Below are 20,170 nucleotides of genomic sequence, written 5' to 3'. Positions count from 1 at the left end.
GTAAATACTTCCCACTGTGCGATTTCACAGGGGACAGCTGCAGACTGAAAACTGGAATGTATGATCTTATAGCAGATATGGAGTTGGCACCCACATGATATAGACTATAAAAGGATTGAAGCAACATTAGGCACTGGCTCAACCTGAGCAGCATGTCCACCAGGAACACCAAATCCGATGTCATCTAGATGTCTAACTCACATCTCCAAAAAACAGATCCTTTACTCCCACTTGAAGGAGGGCCAGCGAGCCCGTGCTGGGGAAAGGAAACACTTCAAAGATAACAACAAAAGGAGAGACTGAGCAAACAAAAGACCCAGCCACTTACCACAGCCACCTCTTACTCTTGCCCACACTGCACCAGGATAGGTGAATCCTGGATCAGCCTCTACAGACACCTGAGGACCCACCAATAGACAATCTCTTAGGAGAACATCATACTTGACGCGAGAGATTGCACTACTGTACTACTTTATTAATTACATGCTTGGCTGCTGGAGCAGGCGTAGAGGTGATTTGAAGTGGCAGAACTGAGGCGAGGCAGAGTCAAAGTGGCAGAATTCAGGCCCAAGAGTGAGGAACAAGCAGAGTTTTGGCCGAATTGAACACGGGGCCAAATTGAGAAAGTCGGGTATGGGCCGAATAGAGTCAGCGAGCTCCAGGCCCGAAAGCATAGCTAAGTGGAAGGGCCCAGGTCCGAGAGTGAGGATCGACCCACTGTTAGGCCGATTTAGCACCGGGGCAGATTGAAAAGGTCAGGCTGTCAGGGCTGGAGGCGAGTGGCAGGCCAGAGTTCAGCTCACTGCTCCACAAGATTTACTCATCTCCACGCCAAACTGAGGCTGCAGCCTGCAAGTAAATGGCTCCTGGATTGGCTACAACGATGACTAGTTTTGTGGCAGTGGACTCAGTTCTGAGAATTTCAATTCTGAATGCTATTTGCTTCCTCCTATTGTCTGTATGATGTTTTCTGCACATTGGGTGTACGATGGTCTTTTTTAAATGAGTTTTATCGGATCTCTTTGTTTTCTGGCTGCCTGTAAGGAGGTGAATCCGTCCAATCTCGAAGCCCCTTGCTGCTTCACTTGGCAACAGGCTGAACTGTTTATTCTACACTTCCCTCCGTAGATCTGGTTTCAGGAGGTCTATGGGAGATCTCAGATTCCTGCTCATGATTTGTCATCGCATGAACAAAGTTCCAATATACGAACAAAAAGGAAGTCAACCAGCTTGTGCTGTAAATGTAACCCTCAGGCTTGGCCGGCTCGTGTTCATCTAGGGGAAAACCACCTCTGGCCCCACTAAACTGAGAAATTACGTTTGTGTGGATGCTGTGTAATGTACCGCCCAGTTACAAACCCACAACGCAAAATATCAGACGGTACACCATATGCGATTAAATGATTGAACTTTATGAATCTTAATCTGAATATAGGGTTAGTAATGAAAATAAAAAAGGGCCCATTTCAAGGAAAAGTCAAAAGTGCACGTTGGAGCTCACTCAGTCACCATTCTTCCACCATCGATCAACTCCGAGCGTTGCCAACCTTCAGATCCTCAGATCCCAGTCCACTCCGTCCAGTGGTCTACAGCTGTCTCCACACGTGTCTTCCCTCTTCAACTCTCCTCAACCAAAGACCGCAAAAAATCTCCTTCCAGATTCACAAGACAGAGCAACAGTCTCTGGCTAACATGCAGACCACAGTCCTGTTATCTCCAGCCATAACCCAAACATTGCTGCTACCCTATCGTAATTGACCCTACTGTTACCTCAGCAGTGAAACATTACCGAGAAGCCGTTTCATTAGCGGTGAATCCTTACAGCGCGTTACATAAAAAAATGTCCTACTTATCCATCTTTTTAATGGACTTCTTGAATGTTTGCATAAACCTTTCAGCTAACTTGAGTGAACTCGGCCTTTTCGCCTTAGAGCGAGGGAGGATGAGAGGTGACCTGATAGAGGTGTATAAGATGACGAGAGGCATTGATCATGTGGATAGTCAGAGGCTTTTTCCTAGGGCTGACATGGTTGCCACAAGAGGGCACAGGATTAAGGTGCTGGGGTGTAGGTACAGAGGAGATGTCAGGGTTAAGTTTTTTACTCAGAGAGTGGTGAGTGCGTGGAATGGGCTGCTGGCAAGGGTGGTGGAGGCGGATACGATAGGGTCTTTTGAGAGACTTTTGGATAGGTACATGGAGCTTAGAAAAATATAGAGCTATGGGTAACACACACAGAAAATGCTGGTGAATGCAGCAGGCCAGGCAGCATCTATAGGAAGAGGTACAGTTGACGTTTTGGGCTGGAACCCTTCGTCAAGACTAACTGAAAGAAGAGATAATAAGAGATTTGAAAGTAGGAAGAGGAGATCTGAAATAATAGGAGAAGACAGGAGGGGGTGGATCCAAGAGCTGGAAAGTTGATTGGCAAAAGGGACCAGACTGGAGAAGGGAGAGGATCATGGGACGGGAAGCCTGGGGAAAGAGAGAAGCGGGGAGGGGAGCCCGGAGGGTGGACAGCAGGCAAGGAGTTATAGTGAGAGGGACAGAGGGAGAAAAAAGAGAGAGAGAAAAAAAGGCAATAAATAAATAAATAAACAAACAAACAAACAAACAAACAAACAAATAAATAAATAAGGGATGGGGTATGAAGGGGAGGAGGGGCGCAGGCTGGGAGACCATTTCGCTGAACGCCTTATCTCTGTCCGCCAGAGAAAGCAAGATCTCCCAGTGGCCACACATTTTAATTCCACATCCCATTCCCATTCTGATATGTCTATCCACAGCCTCCTCTACTGTCAAGATGAAGCCACACTCAGGTTGGAGGAACAACACCTTATATTCTGTCTGGGTAGCCTCCAACCTGATGGCATGAATATTGACTTCTCTAACTTCAGTTATTGCCCCTCCTCTCCTTCACACCCCATCCCTTATTTATTTATTTAATATTTTTTTTAACCCCCCCCCCCTTTTTTTCTCTCTCTCTTTTTTCTCCCTCTGTCCCTGTCACTATAACTCCTTGTCTGCTCTCCACCCTCTGGGCTCCCCTCCCCCCTTCTCTCTCTCCCCAGGCTTCCCGTCCCATGATCTCTCCCATCTCCAGCCTTGTATCCCTTTTGCCAATCAACTTTCCAGCTCTTAGATCCACCCCTCCCCTCCTGTCTTCTCCTATCATTTCGGATCTCCCCCTCTCCCTCCTACTTTCAAATCTCTTACTTTCTCTTCTTTCAGTTAGTCCTGACGAAGGGTCCTGGCCCGAAACATCGACTGTACTTCTTCCTATAGGTGCTGCCTGGCCTGCTGCGTTTCACCAGCATTTTTTGTGTGTACTTTTGCTTGAATGTCCAGCATCTGCAGATTTCCTCGTGTTTGCGGGCTCTGGGTAAGCCTAGTAATTTCTAAGGTAGGGACATGTTCGGCACAACTTTGTGGGCCGAAGGGCCTGTATTGTACTGTAGGTTTTCTGTGTTTCTGTTTCTAACCCATTTGTTGCTGGGTGGTGAGGAGCTGACTTGAAATGCCTGGTGCCATTTTTCTTCATGAACAGTCGGAATTCTTCTGATGTGTATTGTGGCCCATTTACACTCACAATTTGTTCTGGTAAGCAGTTTCTGGCAAAGATGGTCCTCAGAGCAGAGATAGTCTTTGCTGAAGTAGTTGACTTCATTGGTATAACCTCCGGCCACTTTGAATGAGCATCCACAGGACTCAGAAACATTCATGAATGGCCCAGCAAAGCAAGCAAGCAAGTTCATTTGTATAGCACTTTCCAAACACAAGGCAGTTCCAAGTGCTTTACATACAACAAGATATAAAAAATCAAATATCAAATTTCTGAATATATAAGAGAATAAAATCACACAAAATAAATATGACAACGAGAACTTATAGAGCAAGGAGATTCAAATTAAAAGCTACAGCAAAAAGAAAAGATTCAAGCCTCGATTTAAAAGAGCTTAAAGTTGGGGCAGACTTCAGATCCTCTGGAAGGTTATTCCAGATATGTGGAGCATAGTAACTAAATGCTGCTTCACCATGTTTAGTTTTGACCCTGGGGACGGTAAGCAGACCCACCCCAGACGACCTGAGAACTCAGGAAGGTTCATAATGCAGCAGGAGATCGGAAATGTATTTAGGCCTTAGACTATTCAGTGCTTTATAAACCAGTAGTAATATTTTAAAGTCAATCCTCTCATGGACAGGAAGCCAGTGTGGTGATCTGAGAACTGGAGTGATGTGTTCTACTTTCTTGATCTTAGTGAGGACTCTAGCAGCAGTATTCTGAATGAGCTGCAGCTGTCTGAAGGATTTTTTTTTAGAGACCTCTGAAAACACCATTACAGTAGGCTAGCCTACTAAAACTAAATGCATGGATGGGTGTTTCTAGATCTTGCTGAGACGTAAGCCCTTTAACTCTCACTGTATATTTAAGATGGTTGTAGGCTGACTTTGTAATTGTCTTTATGTGGCAGTTAAAATTTAAGAAGACAATCACAACACCAAGATTTCTGGCTTGGTTTGTGGTTTGTAAAGACAGGGATTCTAGGTGAGCACTGGCTTTTAATCATTCTCTTCTGGCACTAAAAACAATTATTTCAGTTTTCTCTGTGTTTAACCGGAGGAAATTTTGGCTCATCCAATCAGAGGTTTCTTCAATACAGTTTTTTAGTGATTGTGTGGTACCATAATTACTTGACGACACTGTTATATAAATCCGAGTGTCACCCGCATAGTTAAGATAAGATATTTTGTTGCTTACCATGATTTGAGCTAGAGTTAAACAAAGAGGTACTACTATGGACCCCCGAGACACTCTGCATTTCATTTTTGTTCGGACAGATATGCAGCTACCAATAATACAAAATAGTCTCCGTCCTGTAAATATGATTTAAACCATTTTAGGACAAAACCAGAAAGTCCCATCCGGTTCTCCAGTCTGTCCGGTAATATGCCATGGTCAACTGTGTCAAAAGCAGCTCTGAGAACCAGCAGAAACAAAAGTGAAATTTTACCATCATCATGGTTTAAGTGGATGTCATCTAAAACCTCGACCAGAACAGTCTCAGTGTTATGGTGCTGTCGAAGTCCCAACTGGAAAACGACCATTTGCTTGGTGCCAAAAATTTGATAAGTTGCTTGTAAACAACATTTTCAATGATTTTACTTAAACATGGTAAGTTTGATATAGGCCTGTAGTTAATAATTACTGAGGGATCCAGGTTGTTTTTTTTAAAAGAGGCTCAATAACTGCAGTTTTCAGGGCTTTTGGGGAACAGCCTGATAGACGAGAAGAGTTGATTATTTGCAGAATGTCTGGTGCCATGCAATTAAAAACAAATTTAAAAACCGGAGGATTTCAGGAGTAGCTCAATTTCTTCTCGGATTTTATAGGCAATAGGTTTGAACTGTGTCATCTTAACTAAATGAGTTCTCAGTGAGTGAAACACTGGCTTCTGACCTGATGCAGAGACACTGACAGCATGTCTAATCTTCTGAATATTGGCAATAAAAAAGAATGCACGGTCACTATGTGACTTTGTGGATAGAAGTTCAGGTGCTACTGATATAGGAGGATGTGTGAGCCTGTCAACTGTAGCAAATAAGACACATGTATTATTGCTGTTTTTGTTTATAATATCAGGGAAGAAGGACTGTGTTGTGCATGTGGCTTGGTTACACGACAATGCTATTAATAAAAACGCTTGAGACGGGAGCTAAGTTTCATGGTTCTTTACCGGCATAATCCGAACTCGGCACACACGTACAGATCAATACGCGCCTAATAGCGCATGCAACGACGTGTTACTAAAACATAAAGTAGTCCCTTATTATACTGTAGGCTGTATGGTACAGACTGCCTTGCATATCTCAACTCTAAGTTATAGATGGGAAGAGTTTCTTTATAAATGTCGTAATGGACCTGGAGTTTTGTTTTCATAGTCATAGTCATAGTCATAGTCATACTTTATTGATCCCGGGGGAAATTGGTTTTCGTTATAGTTGCACCATAAATAATAAATAGTCATAGAACCATAAATAGTTAAATAGTAATATGTAAATTATGCCAGTAAATTATGAAATAAGTCGAGGACCAGCCTATTGGCTCAAGGTGTCTGACCCTCCAAGGGAGGAGTTGTAAAGTTTGATGGCCACAGGCAGGAATGACTTCCTATGTCGCTCTGTGTTGCATCTCGGTGGAACGAGTCTCTGGCTGAATGTACTCCTGTGCCCACCCAGTACATTATGTAGTGGATGGGAGACATTGACCAAGATGGCATACAACTTAGACAGCATCCTCTTTTCAGACACCACCGTGAGAGAGTCCAGTTCCATCCCCACAACATCACTGGCCTTACAAATAACTTTGTTGATTCTGTTGGTGTCTGCTACCCTCAGCCTGCTGCCCCAGCACACAACAGCAAACATGATAGCACTGGCCACCACAGACTCGTAGAACATCCTCAGCATTGTCCGGCAGATGTTAAAGGACCTCAGTCTCCTCAGGAAGTAGAGATGGCTCTGTAGACAGCCTCAGTGTTCTTTGACCAGTCCAGTTTATTGTCAGTTCGTATCCCCAGGTATTTGTAATCCTCCACCATGTCCACTCTGACCCCCTGGATGGAAACAGGGGTCACCGGTACCTTAGCTCTCCTCAGGTCTACCACCAGCTCCTTAGGCTTTTTCACATTAAGCTTCAGATAATTCTGCTCACACCATGTGACAAAGCTTCCTACAGTAGCCCTGTACTCAACCTCATCTCCCTTGCTGATGCATCCATCTAAGGCAGAGTCATCCGAAAACTTCTGAAGATGACAAGACTCTGTGCAGTAGTCCAGCACCTGCGTCCAGCTCTTCAACACTCTTTTTTTTTGGAGTTTAACCAGCGAGGTGTTTTTCCCTCCCCAGAAACTACTTTTACTCTTGTGGGGGGTGATTACATCAATGACGTATGTAACTTTAGAGTTGAGATGGTCTTCAAGATCATTGACAGAGGCCAGAGAGAAGGCAGGTGTGGGAGAAAAGGTCTGTGTGAAAAATACCTTGGTGTTTTTAGTGATAAACCATTCTGTGATAACATCAGTTTGAGCGCTTGTGAATAGCAACATGGTAATTTAAAGAAAGCACAGAAAAGATCAGAAAGAGCAACATGAGTTACCACGACCTCAGAAGTGTAAAGACTTTTGGAAATGACTAAGTCAAGGGTGTGGCCCTTGCTGTGTCAGCATCCTGTCACATCCTGTGTCAGTCTATAATTATCTGGGATACAGAACAGTTCATTAGCACTACTGTCCTTGAGGTTATCCACACGAATATTAAAATCACCAACAGTGACTACCCAGTCAAAGTCAATGCAAACAATAGACCGTAGTTCAGCGAAGTCACCAAAAAAGGTTGTACAATATTTTGGTGCCTTTATGTGGTTAAAACATAAAGCACAATGGCACAATGGGAGGATTTCAACTGAAGAGCAAGATGTTCAAAAGATACAAATGCTCCGTATGATATCTGCTTACGCTGATAAAAGGATTATTGAACAGAACGGTTATTCCTTCCCCTCGTTTCTTTATCCTGATCTCACTGATAAAACTGAAATTAGGAGGAGCTGATTTAATAAGAGCTGCTGCACTCTTGCCAAAATGTATTCTTTGCCACAGTGAAGACAGCCACCCTCACAGGTGTAACAGTGCTTGTGGGCGTGCATTTTGAACTTTTTGGCATCCCGAACAGCTTTTGGTCAAGTCTTCGAACTTTTTATCTATTCCCTTCTCAAACACCTTTTCATTAGCATTAAGCAGCTGTGCCAGTATCTGGTTAGTGCTACCATTTGGGCTGCAATTGTCTGTTGATGTGACACTCACAGCTTTGATTGCGTTCCAGTCTATTTGGGTTTTTCTCAACCATTTACGTCTGAAAAGTGCTGGCCCTCCACTTTTCAATACATAAAGCTCTAGCTGTTGTGTTTAGCCTCCATATATCACATTTACTTTCAATCTGCCTTTGGGAGACACTTTTTGCCTTAATAAAAAAACACTCTGTTGTAGTCAGCCTCTGGAAATATGGACAAAGCTGACACCGTATCCAATTCCATTTTCAATTTTACACCGGACACATCTATTGTGATCCAGATGATTTTGCGATCTTTTTCAGACATACTATGCAGTTCTAGGTATAACAGTTCACCTTTGTCAGACTCTATGTTGTCTGATTCTGTTTTACATTTGGTAATTTTATACATTTGCTTAGTTTTGTGTTTGAGACTTTTCATGCAGTTGGGCTTTTTGTCAGCCTTGCATATTCTCTCTATGTGACATTGTCTGTGACCCTTTCTGCAAATTTTTTCTTTGAGCAACAGTCATTTGAATCATGGGAGAATTTGCCACATTGATAACATCTTTGGCTTTTTGCACCATTCAGGGACATTTTGTGCATTTTACATTCTAACCTCCTCTTGTGTAGTTCTGCTGCAGTTTCTAATGATATTGTAATGATCAATGCCTGTTTTATGGTTAGGTATCTTTCTGCCAGTGGCCTCATTTGAGTGCATTGACTATGCATGCCATATACACGCTTGTCCCCTAATGCATCAGAAAGTCCATCTCTAAAGTCACAGTACTGGGGAAGTTTGCGCAGTTCTGAAATATATTCAGAAAGGCTTTCACCTTTTGACTGGTTCCTTTTGTAAAATCTAAATCTCTCAGCTATTACCAGTGGTTTAGGGCTCAAGTGATTTTGTAAAGATTGTAACAATTTTGTCAAATGTCTTGTTTGCAGGCCTTTAAGGGGTTACAAAGTTGCATAAGAGACTGTATATTCTCAGGCCCATTAAAATAAGAAGTGTAGGGGCTTTCTTTTGCTCCTCCACATCATTTTAGTTACAATACAGTTCAACCCTGTCAATATATGACTCCCAGCCTTCATTAGCACAATCAAGTTTGTCAGCTTTCCCGACTGAAGTCATTGCCGCATTATTTTCATTTTAAACTTAGTGTGCTAAATAATTTTGCAGAGTTACATATTTACAATGGGAGCACTATTACTCGGGATCCTTCAGCTTTCTCATGCTGGTTGGTTCTCACTGTATAGTCCCGTAACTGTTGGTGCAGTTCGTAATATTTTCTGACATTCAAGTACGTAATCATTGCCAATTTGTTGTGTCAATGTACAACTATACTAGAAACATAGAAAACCTACAGCACAACACAGGCCCTTCGGCCCACAAAGCTGCACTGAACATGTCCTTACATTAGAAATTACCTAGCAATACCCATAGCCCACTATTTTTCTAAGCTCCATGTACAATTTAATATATATATTAAATTAAAGTACACTCATGGGAGATGGCTTTAACTGGTGTATTCACATTGCAGTGTGAGAGAGAGAGAACAGTGCACATGGAGAGATAACACATCATGAGCTGACACCAGATCAATACGCAGTGCGAAGGGCGGGGGGTGTTATTGCTCTAAAAGAAACAGATCCATACATTACACATACTTTGACCTTTGAACAAAGAGTATCTATGTCAAATAACTGGGAGGATGTCTCCAAGATATTGGATGTGAAATACCTTAGTAAAGTGACGGGAGGGGGAAATCATCTCACAACTGTGAAGGGAAATTGAAAGGAAAGAGAAGAGACTCGGTGCAGGTAGCTTCTGAAAAGAGGTCATTGATTGTTTGCCAGTCGTTGTTTATGTACAGTATGGAGACAGATGTGAAAGCACAGAGGAACATCTGGAGAAATTTCTGAAATGCTGGTTCGCTGCTGTATTTACTGCGCGATCGAGAAATCTTCCGGACCTCAAAATCCCCGGCTTTGCCTGCTGTTGGCGACTGAGGTTGAGGTTGAATCGTTCTGATAGAGATGGTGCTCGGTACTCGGTGTCGAAGAGCTGATCGGAGGCTCGAAGTGTTCAGACGACTCAGAGTCGGACTGTGGTCGGGCATGGCAGGGAGAGTTTTCCTTCCTTCTCCCGTCTGCGTGAGATGTGGGACATTTGAGAAACTTTGAACTTTTTACTGTGCTCATGGACTGTCCTTCATCAAGTTATGGTATTGTTGCACTGTTGTAACTATATGTTATAGTTACGTGGTTTTTGTTAGTTTTTTCAGTCTTGGTCTGTCTTGTGTTTTGTGATATCACACCGGAGGAAATATTGTATCATTTCATAATGCATGCATTACTAAATGACAATAAAAGAGGACTGCGTGTCTTCATAATCTAATGGTTTTTTTTGTTGGTTCTCTAGAATTTTTTTTATTGAAGTAAAAAGGCTTTCTGGCCCTTTGAGCTGCGCCACCCTGCAATCTCCCAGTTTAATCCTAGCCTAGTCATGGGGCAATTTACAATGACCAATTAACCGACCAACCGTATGTCTTTGGACTGTGGGAGGAAACAGGAGCACCTGGAGGAAACCCATACATTCAGGGTGAGAACGTACAAACTCCTTACAAGCAGCAGCAGGAATTGAACCTGGGTTGCCTAAACTGTAAAGTGTTGTGCTAACCACTACACTACCGTGCTGCCCATTCTTTTTTCCCCTGTAAATGCTTTTAAGAAAATAATCACAAGGCGGTATACAGTAGCATATACACACTTTCGTAATAAACTTACTTTGAAATTCAAAATGTAAATTTGACTTTGAAATTTGGGATCTGATTGAACCTGGGTTTTGAGGTACTAACCACTAATATGAATGTTTTTTTTCCCATACTTAATGAACAACAATGATATGAGGAGATTTATAGAATTTGCTGCCTACTTTTGTATTAGGTATGAATTACTATCTGGCTACAATACCCTTTCTGGGAGCAGTTGAAGCAGGCTTCTTTGAGGACTGGCCATTTGAAATAAAAATATTGCCACCTGAAGAATATATGGATAAGTTTTGCTACACCGCAGCTGGCTGCCACGCACAGAACCCTGAAATGATGTCTAAATGGACAACGTTATTTCAGGTATGCTAACTTTCAATGTATTGAAATTTTGCACATACTGATATACTTACTGTGGTATCTATAAGATACAGGACAGACAGAAACTTGATAACCTTTCATGCAGGGCAGAAAGAACACGCCCTGGCAATTGTATCTGATTATGTGTCTCGGACATGCACTGCCTTGGATCAGGAACCAAACTGAGCCACACAGAAGCTGAAACTGGGAGATATAATTTTATTTCTTTAACACAGCAGATCCTTTGGCGATAGTTTCATTAACGCTCCTCACACGATGTTTTATACATTTTGAACACAAAGACAATAATAAACAATTAATTACCATTTCAATAGCTATAATTAATGTCGACAGGCAATTTTGCAGAATTACATATTTACAACGGGACCACATCTCAACTCAAGAGCCTCTTTGAATATTCAATATTGATGGCTGTCTCCACAATCAGGCACCCAAAATAGAGTATATACCTTTTGGTACAGTGTTGAGGGATGTCTCCCTGAATATACAACTAGCCAGAATATTAAATGACAAAACAGACCTGTTCTGAGCTGTTCTAAAGGCAAGATGACACAACTGTGGCTAACAAGTTAAGTCAAAGCCAACATAAAAGCCAAAAAGAGGGCATATAATAGAGCAAAAAATAGTGGGAAGTTAGAAGATTGGGAAGCATTTAAAAACCAACAGAAGGGAAATAAAGAAGTCATTTAAGAATGTAAAATTGGAATACAAAAATAAACTAGTCAATACTATTAAAGAAGATACCAAAAGTTTCTTCAGGTACCACTAGAAAACAATGCTGGCGAAGTAGTAATGGGAGACATGAAGTGGCGGACAAACTGAACAAGTATTTTGCATCAGTCTCCACTGTGGAAGTCATTAGCAGTACGGTGAAAGTTCCAGGTGTCAGTGGTCATGAGGTGTGTGAAGTTACTACTACTAGAGAGAAGGATCTTGGGAAACTGAAAGATCTGGAGGTAAATAAGTCACCTGGACCACATGGTGTACACCCGAAGATTCTGAAAGAGGTGGCTGAAGAGATTGTGGATGCATTAGTAATAATCTTTCAAGAATCACCAGATTCTGGAACAGTTCCAGAAGACAGGAAAATTGCAAATGTCACTCCACTCTTCAAGAAGGGGGAGAGGCAGGAGAAAGGAAATGATAGGCCAGTTAGTATGACCTCAGTGGTTTGGAAGATATTGGAGTCGATTGTTAAGAATGAGGTTTTGAAGTAGTTGGAGGCACATGATAAAATAGGCCGTAGTCAGCATGGTTTCCTCAAGGGAAAATCTTGCCTGACAAATCTGTTAGAAATCTTTAAAGAAATAACAAACAGGATAGACAAAGGGGAATCAGTTAGTGTTGTGCACTTGGATTTTCAGAAGGCCTTTGAGAAGGTGCCATACATGAGGCTACTTGACATGGTAATGTGTGAAAGATTCTAGCGTGGATAAAGCAGTGGCTGATTGGTGGGATGCAAAGACTAGGAATAAAAGGAGACTTTTCTGTTTGGTTGCCGGTGACGTGTTGTTCCACAGGGGACTGTACTGGCGTTGATTCTTTTTACGTTATCTATCAAGGATTTGGATGGTGGGATTGATGGCTTTGTTGCAAAGTTTGCAGATGATATAAAGGTAGGTGGAGGGGCGGGTAGTTTTGAGGAAGTAGAGAGGCTACAGAAGGACTTGGACAGATTACGAAAATGGGCAAAGAAGTGGCAGATGGAATACAATATCAGGAATGTATGGTCATGCACTTTGGGAGAAGAAATGAAAGGGTTGACTATTTTCTAAATGGAGAGAACATACGAAACACTGAGGCACAAAGGGACTTGGGATTTCTTGTGCAGAATTCCCTAGAGGTTAATTTACAGTTTGAGCCTGTGGTGAGGAAGGTATATGTGATGTTAACATTCATTTCAAGAGGACTAGAATATTAAAGCAAGGATGTAATGTTGAAACTTTATAAAGCACTAGTAAGGCCTCTGTTGGAGTATTCTGAGTAATTTTGGGCCCCTTAGCTTAGAACGGATTTGTTGAAACTGGAGAGTGTTCAAAGGAGGTTCACAAGAATGACTCTGCGATTGAATAGCTTGTCATATGAAGAGCGTTTGATGGCCCTGGACTTGCATTCACTGGAATTCAGAAGAATGAGGGGTGACCTCATTGAAACCTATCGAATGGTGAAAGGCCTTGATAGAGTGGGTTTCCTATGCTGGGAGATTCTAAGACCAGAGGACACAGCCTCAGAATAGAGGGACGTCCTTTTAGAACAGAGACGAAGAGGAACTTCTTTAGTCAGAGAGCGGTGAATCTGTGGTATTCTTTGCCACAGGCAGCTATGGAGGCCAAGTCTTTGTGCATATTTAAGGCAGAGGTTGATAGATACTTGATTGGTGAAGGCATGAAGAGATACGAGGAGAAGGCAGGAGTTTGGGGCTGAGAGGAAAATTGGATCAGCCATAATGAAATGATAGAGCAGACCCGATAGGCCAAATGGCCTAATTCTGTTCCTATGTCTTATGGTCTTACGAACTGCACATTAAGTGGCAGAGATACGCCTTTAATAATGTGTTAATATAGGTCACTTAATAATTAATAATCAGAACTGATTAACATGAACATTCATCTATTGTCTTCCCTGGCATAATTTCAATTGTGTTGAAATTATATTTGTATTAAATTAGATTGTCCCACGCCCCAATGATTGATTTCAATGTTCTTTTAGCATCGGTAGAAGTTAAATTGGAAACAGGTTTTCTTTCCTAAAGACACGTTCTCATTTTAATTTATGCTATCAATAATTTCATAACTCCAGAATAATTACTAACAGTAGAGAGCTTTCTATTACCTGTCCTTAGTTCCATATTAGATTGGTTATTCATATACACACAAGGAACATACCAGAGGTAGTCAAATCCCTCATTATAATATTAAAAAATGAGTTGGTGCTAGTTTTAAGGTCATTGAGTGAAATTGATTTGCCTAGCTGTTAAATTCACTGATGATAAACTCACCCAGCAAGTTGTAACCCAAATGATCAGCCAGCATTCCATGGGCTTATCTTCTCCACATGAAAATCTTCTTGTTCCTTGCACACCAGTTAGAAATAAAGGCTTTCCATTCCAGATGAGCACCGTTTTTGGGTTCACCACAGGCAGTTGAAAGCAGCAGGTATTTGTCTTACTACATATGAATTGTGAGATATAAATGAAAAGGGGAAAAAAAGATCAGTTTTAAGGACTTCTACTCCATAAGATCATAATACATAGGAGCAGAATTAGGCCAATCATCCCTATCGAGTCTGCTCCGTAATTCCATCGTGGCTGATTTACTATTCCTCTCAACCCCATTCTCTTGCCTTCTCCACACAACCTGTGATGTCCTGACTAACACAGAACCTATCAAACTCTGCCTTAAATATAGTCAATGACTTTGCCTCCACAGTCATCCATGGCAATGAATTCCACAGATTCATCGTGCTCTAGCTAAAGAAATTTCTCCTCACCTCTGTTCTAAATGAACATCTCAGATGCCTGCGCCCTTTGGTTTTGGACGTGTCAACTATAGGAACTATCCTTTTGACATCCACTATATCCAGGCCTTTCAATATTCAAAAAGTTTCAATGAGATCCCACCTCATTTTTCTGGACTCCAGTGAAGATAGCCCAGTGTCACAAAATGATCCTCATATGTTGACACCTTTCATTTCCGGAATTGTTCTCGTGAATCTCCTCTGGACCATCTCCATTGCTAGCACATTCTTTCCTAGATAAGGGGCCCAAAACTGATCACAATACTCCAAGTGCTGACTGATCAATGCCTTGTAAAGCCTCAGTATCACATATTCGCTCTGATATTCTAGTCTTCTTGAAATGAATGCTAACATTGCATTTGCCTTCCTTACCACTAACTCAACCTACGTTAGCCTTTAGGGAATCCTGCACAAGGACTCCCAGGTCCCTTTGCACTCTGATTTTTGAGTTTTCTGACCATTTAGAAAATAGTCTATGACTTTATTCCATTTCTTTGCCCATTGTTCCAATCTGTCCAAGTCCTTCTGCTGATCTCCTGCTTTCTTAACACTACCTGCCCCCTACCTACCTTTGTACCACCTGCAAACTTGACCGCAGAGACATAACTTCTGTCATTCTAATCATTGATATGTAATGTGAAAAGATGCGGTCCCTATACCGACCCCTTCAGAATATCACTTGTCACTGGGAGCCAACCAGAATAGGCCCCCCTTTATTCTGACTTCTTGCCTCCTTCTATCTCTGCTAATATTTTTCCTGTAACGCCATGGACTCTTGTTAGGTTGCCTCATGTGCAGCACCTTTTCAAAGGGCAATAGATTTGTCAGGCAAGTTTTCCCTTTAAGGAAACTAAGTTACCTTTGGCCTCCAAGTACACAGAAACCTCAGCCACAATACTGGATTCCAACATCTTCCCAACCACTAAAGTCAGGCTAACTGCCCTATACTTTCCTTTCTTCTCCCTCCCACCCTTCTTAAAGTGTGATTGACATTTGTAAATTCCCAGTCCTCCAGAATCAGAGCGCTAGAACAGATAGTGGAGTGGTTGTGGCGAAAGATGCTAAGTCTACATACAAAGTCAGAACTTGAAAGATTGAACATGGTGGAACTAATATTCTGAGCTGTGTATATTTCAATGCAAGGACTATTATAGGAAAGGTGGATGAGCTTAGAGCATGGATCAGTACATAGAATTATGACATTCATTATAGCCAATAGTGAGACTTTAGTTGCAGGACCGCCTGGCAGCTCATTGTTCTGCAGTTCTGTTATTTTGGAGGTGATAGAGGGAGGATTTAAAGGGGAGAGGGTGGTGTTACAGGTCAGGGAAAATGTCACAGCAGTGCACAGTCAGGACAGACTGGAGAATTCGTCTAATGAGGATTTATGGATAGAACTAAGGAATAAGGAAGCTATGACCATGTTAATGGGATTATATTATAGAGCACCCAACAGCCTGCAGGATTTAGAGGAGCAGATTTTACAGAGACATTGGAGATTGTTGTGAGAAACATAAGGTTGTGATAGTAGGTGATTTTAATTTTCCACATATTGTCTGGGGTTTCAATAGTGTAAACAGACTGGATGGGAAAGAGTTTATCAAATATGTTTAGGGAAGTTTCCTTAATCAGTCCATAGAAGTCTCAACTACAGAGAGTATGATCCTATATCTCCTGTTATGGATTGAGACAGGGCAGGTGACAGAAGTTTGTGCAGGGGAACACTTTGCATTGAATGCAAAGAACTACACAAGATTGAAGTAAGTTGCAGAAACTTGGAAGATTAATTAGCTCCAGCATAGGTGCTTGTCTCCATAGTATCCAAGACATTTTCAGGGAGCGGTGCCTTAGGTAGGCGGAGTCCATCTTTAAGGACCCCCACCACCCAGGGCATGCCCTCTTCTCATTGTTAATGTCAGGAAGGAGGTACAGAAGCCTGAAAGCACACACTCAGCGATTCAGGAACAGCTTCTTTCCCTCTGCCATCCGATTTCTGAAGGGACACTGAACCCATGAGCACTACCTCACCACTTTGTTTCCACAACTTATTTTAACTGAACTATTTTATATATGTACTGTAATTTTGTTTTTTTTCTCTATATTTGTTTATCATGTATTTCATTGTACTGCTGCTGTAAAGTTAACAAATTTGACGACATAAGCCGGCGATATTAAATCTGATTCTGATTCTAGTGGTCATAATGTCATTAGTTTCAAGGTAATTATGGAAAAGGACAGGTCTGGTCTTTGGGTTGAGATTCTAAATTGGAGAAAGACCAATTTTGAAGGTAACAGAAAGCATCTGGCAAGTGCGGACTGGGACAGGTTGTTTTCTGGCAAAGGTGTACTTGGTAAGTGGGAAACCTTCAAAAGTGAAGTTTTGAGCGTACGGAGTTTGTATGTTCCTGTCTGAATAAAAGGCAAGGTTAACAGGTTCAGGGTACCTTTGTTTTCAAGAGATATTGAGGCTCTGATTAAGGAAAAGGAGGAACATGGCAGGCAAGGTGAAGGAAAATTATAAGGGCTTCTACAGATATATTAAGAGCAAAAGGACATTAAGGGACAAAATTGGTTGTCAGGAAGATCAGAGTGGTAATCAATGCATGGAGCCAAAAGAGATGGGGAAAGTCTTAAATGGATTTCTTACATCGGTCTTACATTTCTTACATCATTATTTGGGACACGGACGCAGAGTCTGCAATGCCACAGAGAGATCATGAACCCTATACAGATTACAGAGGAGGAGGTGCTCACTGTCCTGAGGAAAATTAAGGTAGATAAATTCCTAGGGCCTGACAATGTTTTCCCTTGGACCCTGGGAGGCTAGGGCAAGAATTGCAGGGGCCTTAGCAGAGATATTTAAAACATCTTTTGCCATGGGTGAGGTGCCGGAGGACTGGTGAATAAATAAACTCTTCTCAGGCTTCCAGCTGGGTACAGGTATCAATTTTAACCAATATTTTGATGATAATCTCTCTCATTTTCATCAGAGATAATGCCTGCACACGTCCATTCTGGTGGTATGTATAACCCTTCAGACTGTCCCTCCTGATTGGTTAGTCCTCATCCAATCAGATTTCCGCTCTCCCTGCTTGTTTACAATCGAATTCCAGTTCTTACCTAGAGCGAGATCTTCATCTTTGTTATAATTCTTGTCCTCTAGTTTTATTCAATGGCTTCCTTCACCAGCCAGTCCCAAAAGCCATTGGCATGGCACAGTGGTTTTGTGCCATTGAAGTCAATCCTATGGCCATTGTGAATGCAATGTTCTGCTACCACTGATTTCTGTGGGTCACTCAAACGGATGCATCTCCTGTGCCCCTTGATGCAGGTTTCCACCGTCAATCCCGTCTGGCCGATATACGCCGCTCTGCATTCACAGGGAATCCTGTAAATGCCAGGTCATCTTTGACCCACATAAGCTGTGACTTGAGCTTCCTGATGGCTTTGTGGATAGTATTAATCCGATATTTCTTCAGGATCCTGGTGATCCTTCCAGAAACAATGGAAGTATAGGGAAGACAAGCAGTAGTGACAGGTTCCTCCTTGTCGTGAGGCTTACTGGTTTTCCCATTTAAGGGCCCCGAATAATTTCCTTCACCTTGTACCATTCTGTAGGAATGTTGTGCGTAATCCTCCTGAATCCTTGTGGAGACTCTCCGGGTCCGAAATAGTTTTTGCATAGTTAATGAAAGTAGAAAGAACTGTATGAACCACCTCACACTTATCTGGGTTGAACTCCATCTGCCACTTCTCAGTCTAGTTTTGCATCCTATCGATGTCCCGCTTTAACCTCTGACAGCCCTCCACACTATCCACAACACCGCCAACCTTTGTGTCATCAGCATATTTACTACCCCATCCCTCCACTTCCTCATCCAGGTCATTTATAAAAATCATGAAGAGTAGGGGTCCAACAATAGCATCCAACAATTTACAAGACAATAGTGGAAACTGCCATGGGCAATCAACAATTAGCGCAAACATCAATAATCAAATTTAAGTAAGTGTGAACATATGAACAAACTAAATAATTATTGACAGAACAAGGAGAGCGGGAAAGACCATTTAACAGATGTTGTACAAGGACAGTGAGGGTATTACAGCGGAGTGAGTTCTGTTGAGAAGCCAGATAGCTACAGGAAAGAAGCTTCAGAGACAATGTGTAGTCCTGGTGATGATGGACTTGCAGCATCTCCCTGATGACAATTTGGTAAATAGCTGACTGCTGCGATTGGTGGAGTCAGCAGTAATTTTCCCAGCTCTTCTCTTCATGCTGACAATGTTGGTAGCTGACAAATAATGGTCTTTTCTTCTGAGGGAGCCATTTGCTGCAACCTGAACTTGGACTTGGGAGGAGGTGGCAGGAAGCCAAACAGTGACAGAGGTGGTCACAACACTGAATAAAAACTCATCAGGATATTTCCCAAGATAAGTTTCCTACGCTGGAGTAGGAAGAACAATCTCTACTGGGCTTCCTTAGTGATGAGTATAACTCGCTTGTCCCACTTCAATGCATTGGTAATGGTCGTCCCCAGGAATCTGAATGACTCAACCACAGACTCAGCCTGACTGTTAATTTCCAAGGGGGACCAGGTAGGGGGTTGTTGGTGGAAGTCACTCCTCATTTCCACTGTCTTGATAGCATTAAGCTCCAAGTTGTTATGAGTACTCCATGCTGAAAGACGGACTACCTCTCTTTGATAGCTGGTCACATCATATTAAAAATGAGACCAGCTCCAGTCACGTCATCAGCAAACTTTAGGATTTTAATGGATTTGTCTGTGATAGTATGGACATTTGTATAAAGTGAGAATAGGAGGGGTGAAAGGATACAGCCCTGTGGAGAGCCTTTGCTTATAGAGATTGGATTGGACAAGTAGTAGCCCAGCCTTACATACTGCTTCCTTCCTGTCAGGAGGTTCATAATCCACTGATAGATACTATAGGATACTGTTAGCTGGGTTAGCTTGCTGTGGAGAAACTCCAGAATATAGTGTTGATGGCAGAGCTAAAATCCACAAACAAGATCCTCACTTGGGTGTTGGGGGAGTCCAAATGCTGAAGAATGTAATGAAGGCACAATTAACTGCATCCTCAGCTGAGTGATTTGCTCTAGTGGGTCAAGAAGAGGATCAGTAATGGCCTTAAGCTAGGGCAACATCAGATGTTCAAAGGTTTTCATGACTACTGAAGTCAGAGCGACTGGCCTATAATCCAGTGATCTAGTCTTCTGGGAACTGGAACGATTATAGCAGCTGTAACGCTGTCCAGACCTCTGCATAATAACAGGGAGGTGTGAAAGATCTCAGTGAAGACAGGTGATAGCTGATGATTGCAGTGCCCTAGGGTGCTAGTGAGACACCAACAAGGCCTGCAGCTTTCCTAATGTTCTTGTTTTCCAATAATCAACAATCTGGATGATAATGTGGCAAACTGGATCACCAATTTTGTGGATGACACCAAGATTAGGGTGTAGTGGACAGCAAAGAAGACTATCAAAGCTTGCAGTGGGATCTGGACCAGCTGGTGAAGTGGACTGAAAAATGGCAGATGGAATTTAAAGCAGATAAGCGTGAGGTGTTGAACTTCAGAAGAACTTTCAATGTTTAAGAGAAATTTGGATAGGTGCATGGATGGGAGAGTAATGGAGGGCTATGGTTCGGGTGCAGGCTGATGG

The 20,170-nt window shown here is 42.2% G+C and overlaps 1 protein-coding gene across 1 annotated transcript in view; it reads left to right on the top strand.

The window, feature by feature from the left end:
* LOC140211171 (protein LEG1 homolog) overlaps window positions 1-20,170 on the top strand; it is a 41,949-nt gene that overhangs the window by 6,715 nt on the left and 15,064 nt on the right. Inside the window, exon 3 of the mRNA XM_072280721.1 lies at window positions 10,772-10,956. Within this exon, the coding sequence (XP_072136822.1) occupies window positions 10,772-10,956 (185 nt within the window). The remainder of the gene's footprint in view (window positions 1-10,771; window positions 10,957-20,170) is intronic.

This window comes from Mobula birostris, chromosome 2 (genome assembly GCF_030028105.1).
Source record: "Mobula birostris isolate sMobBir1 chromosome 2, sMobBir1.hap1, whole genome shotgun sequence".
In the NCBI taxonomy this organism is placed as follows: Eukaryota; Metazoa; Chordata; class Chondrichthyes; order Myliobatiformes; family Myliobatidae; genus Mobula; species Mobula birostris.
Note: the sequence above shows the minus strand (reverse complement) of the source record. Positions and strands in the feature narration are given on the sequence as shown.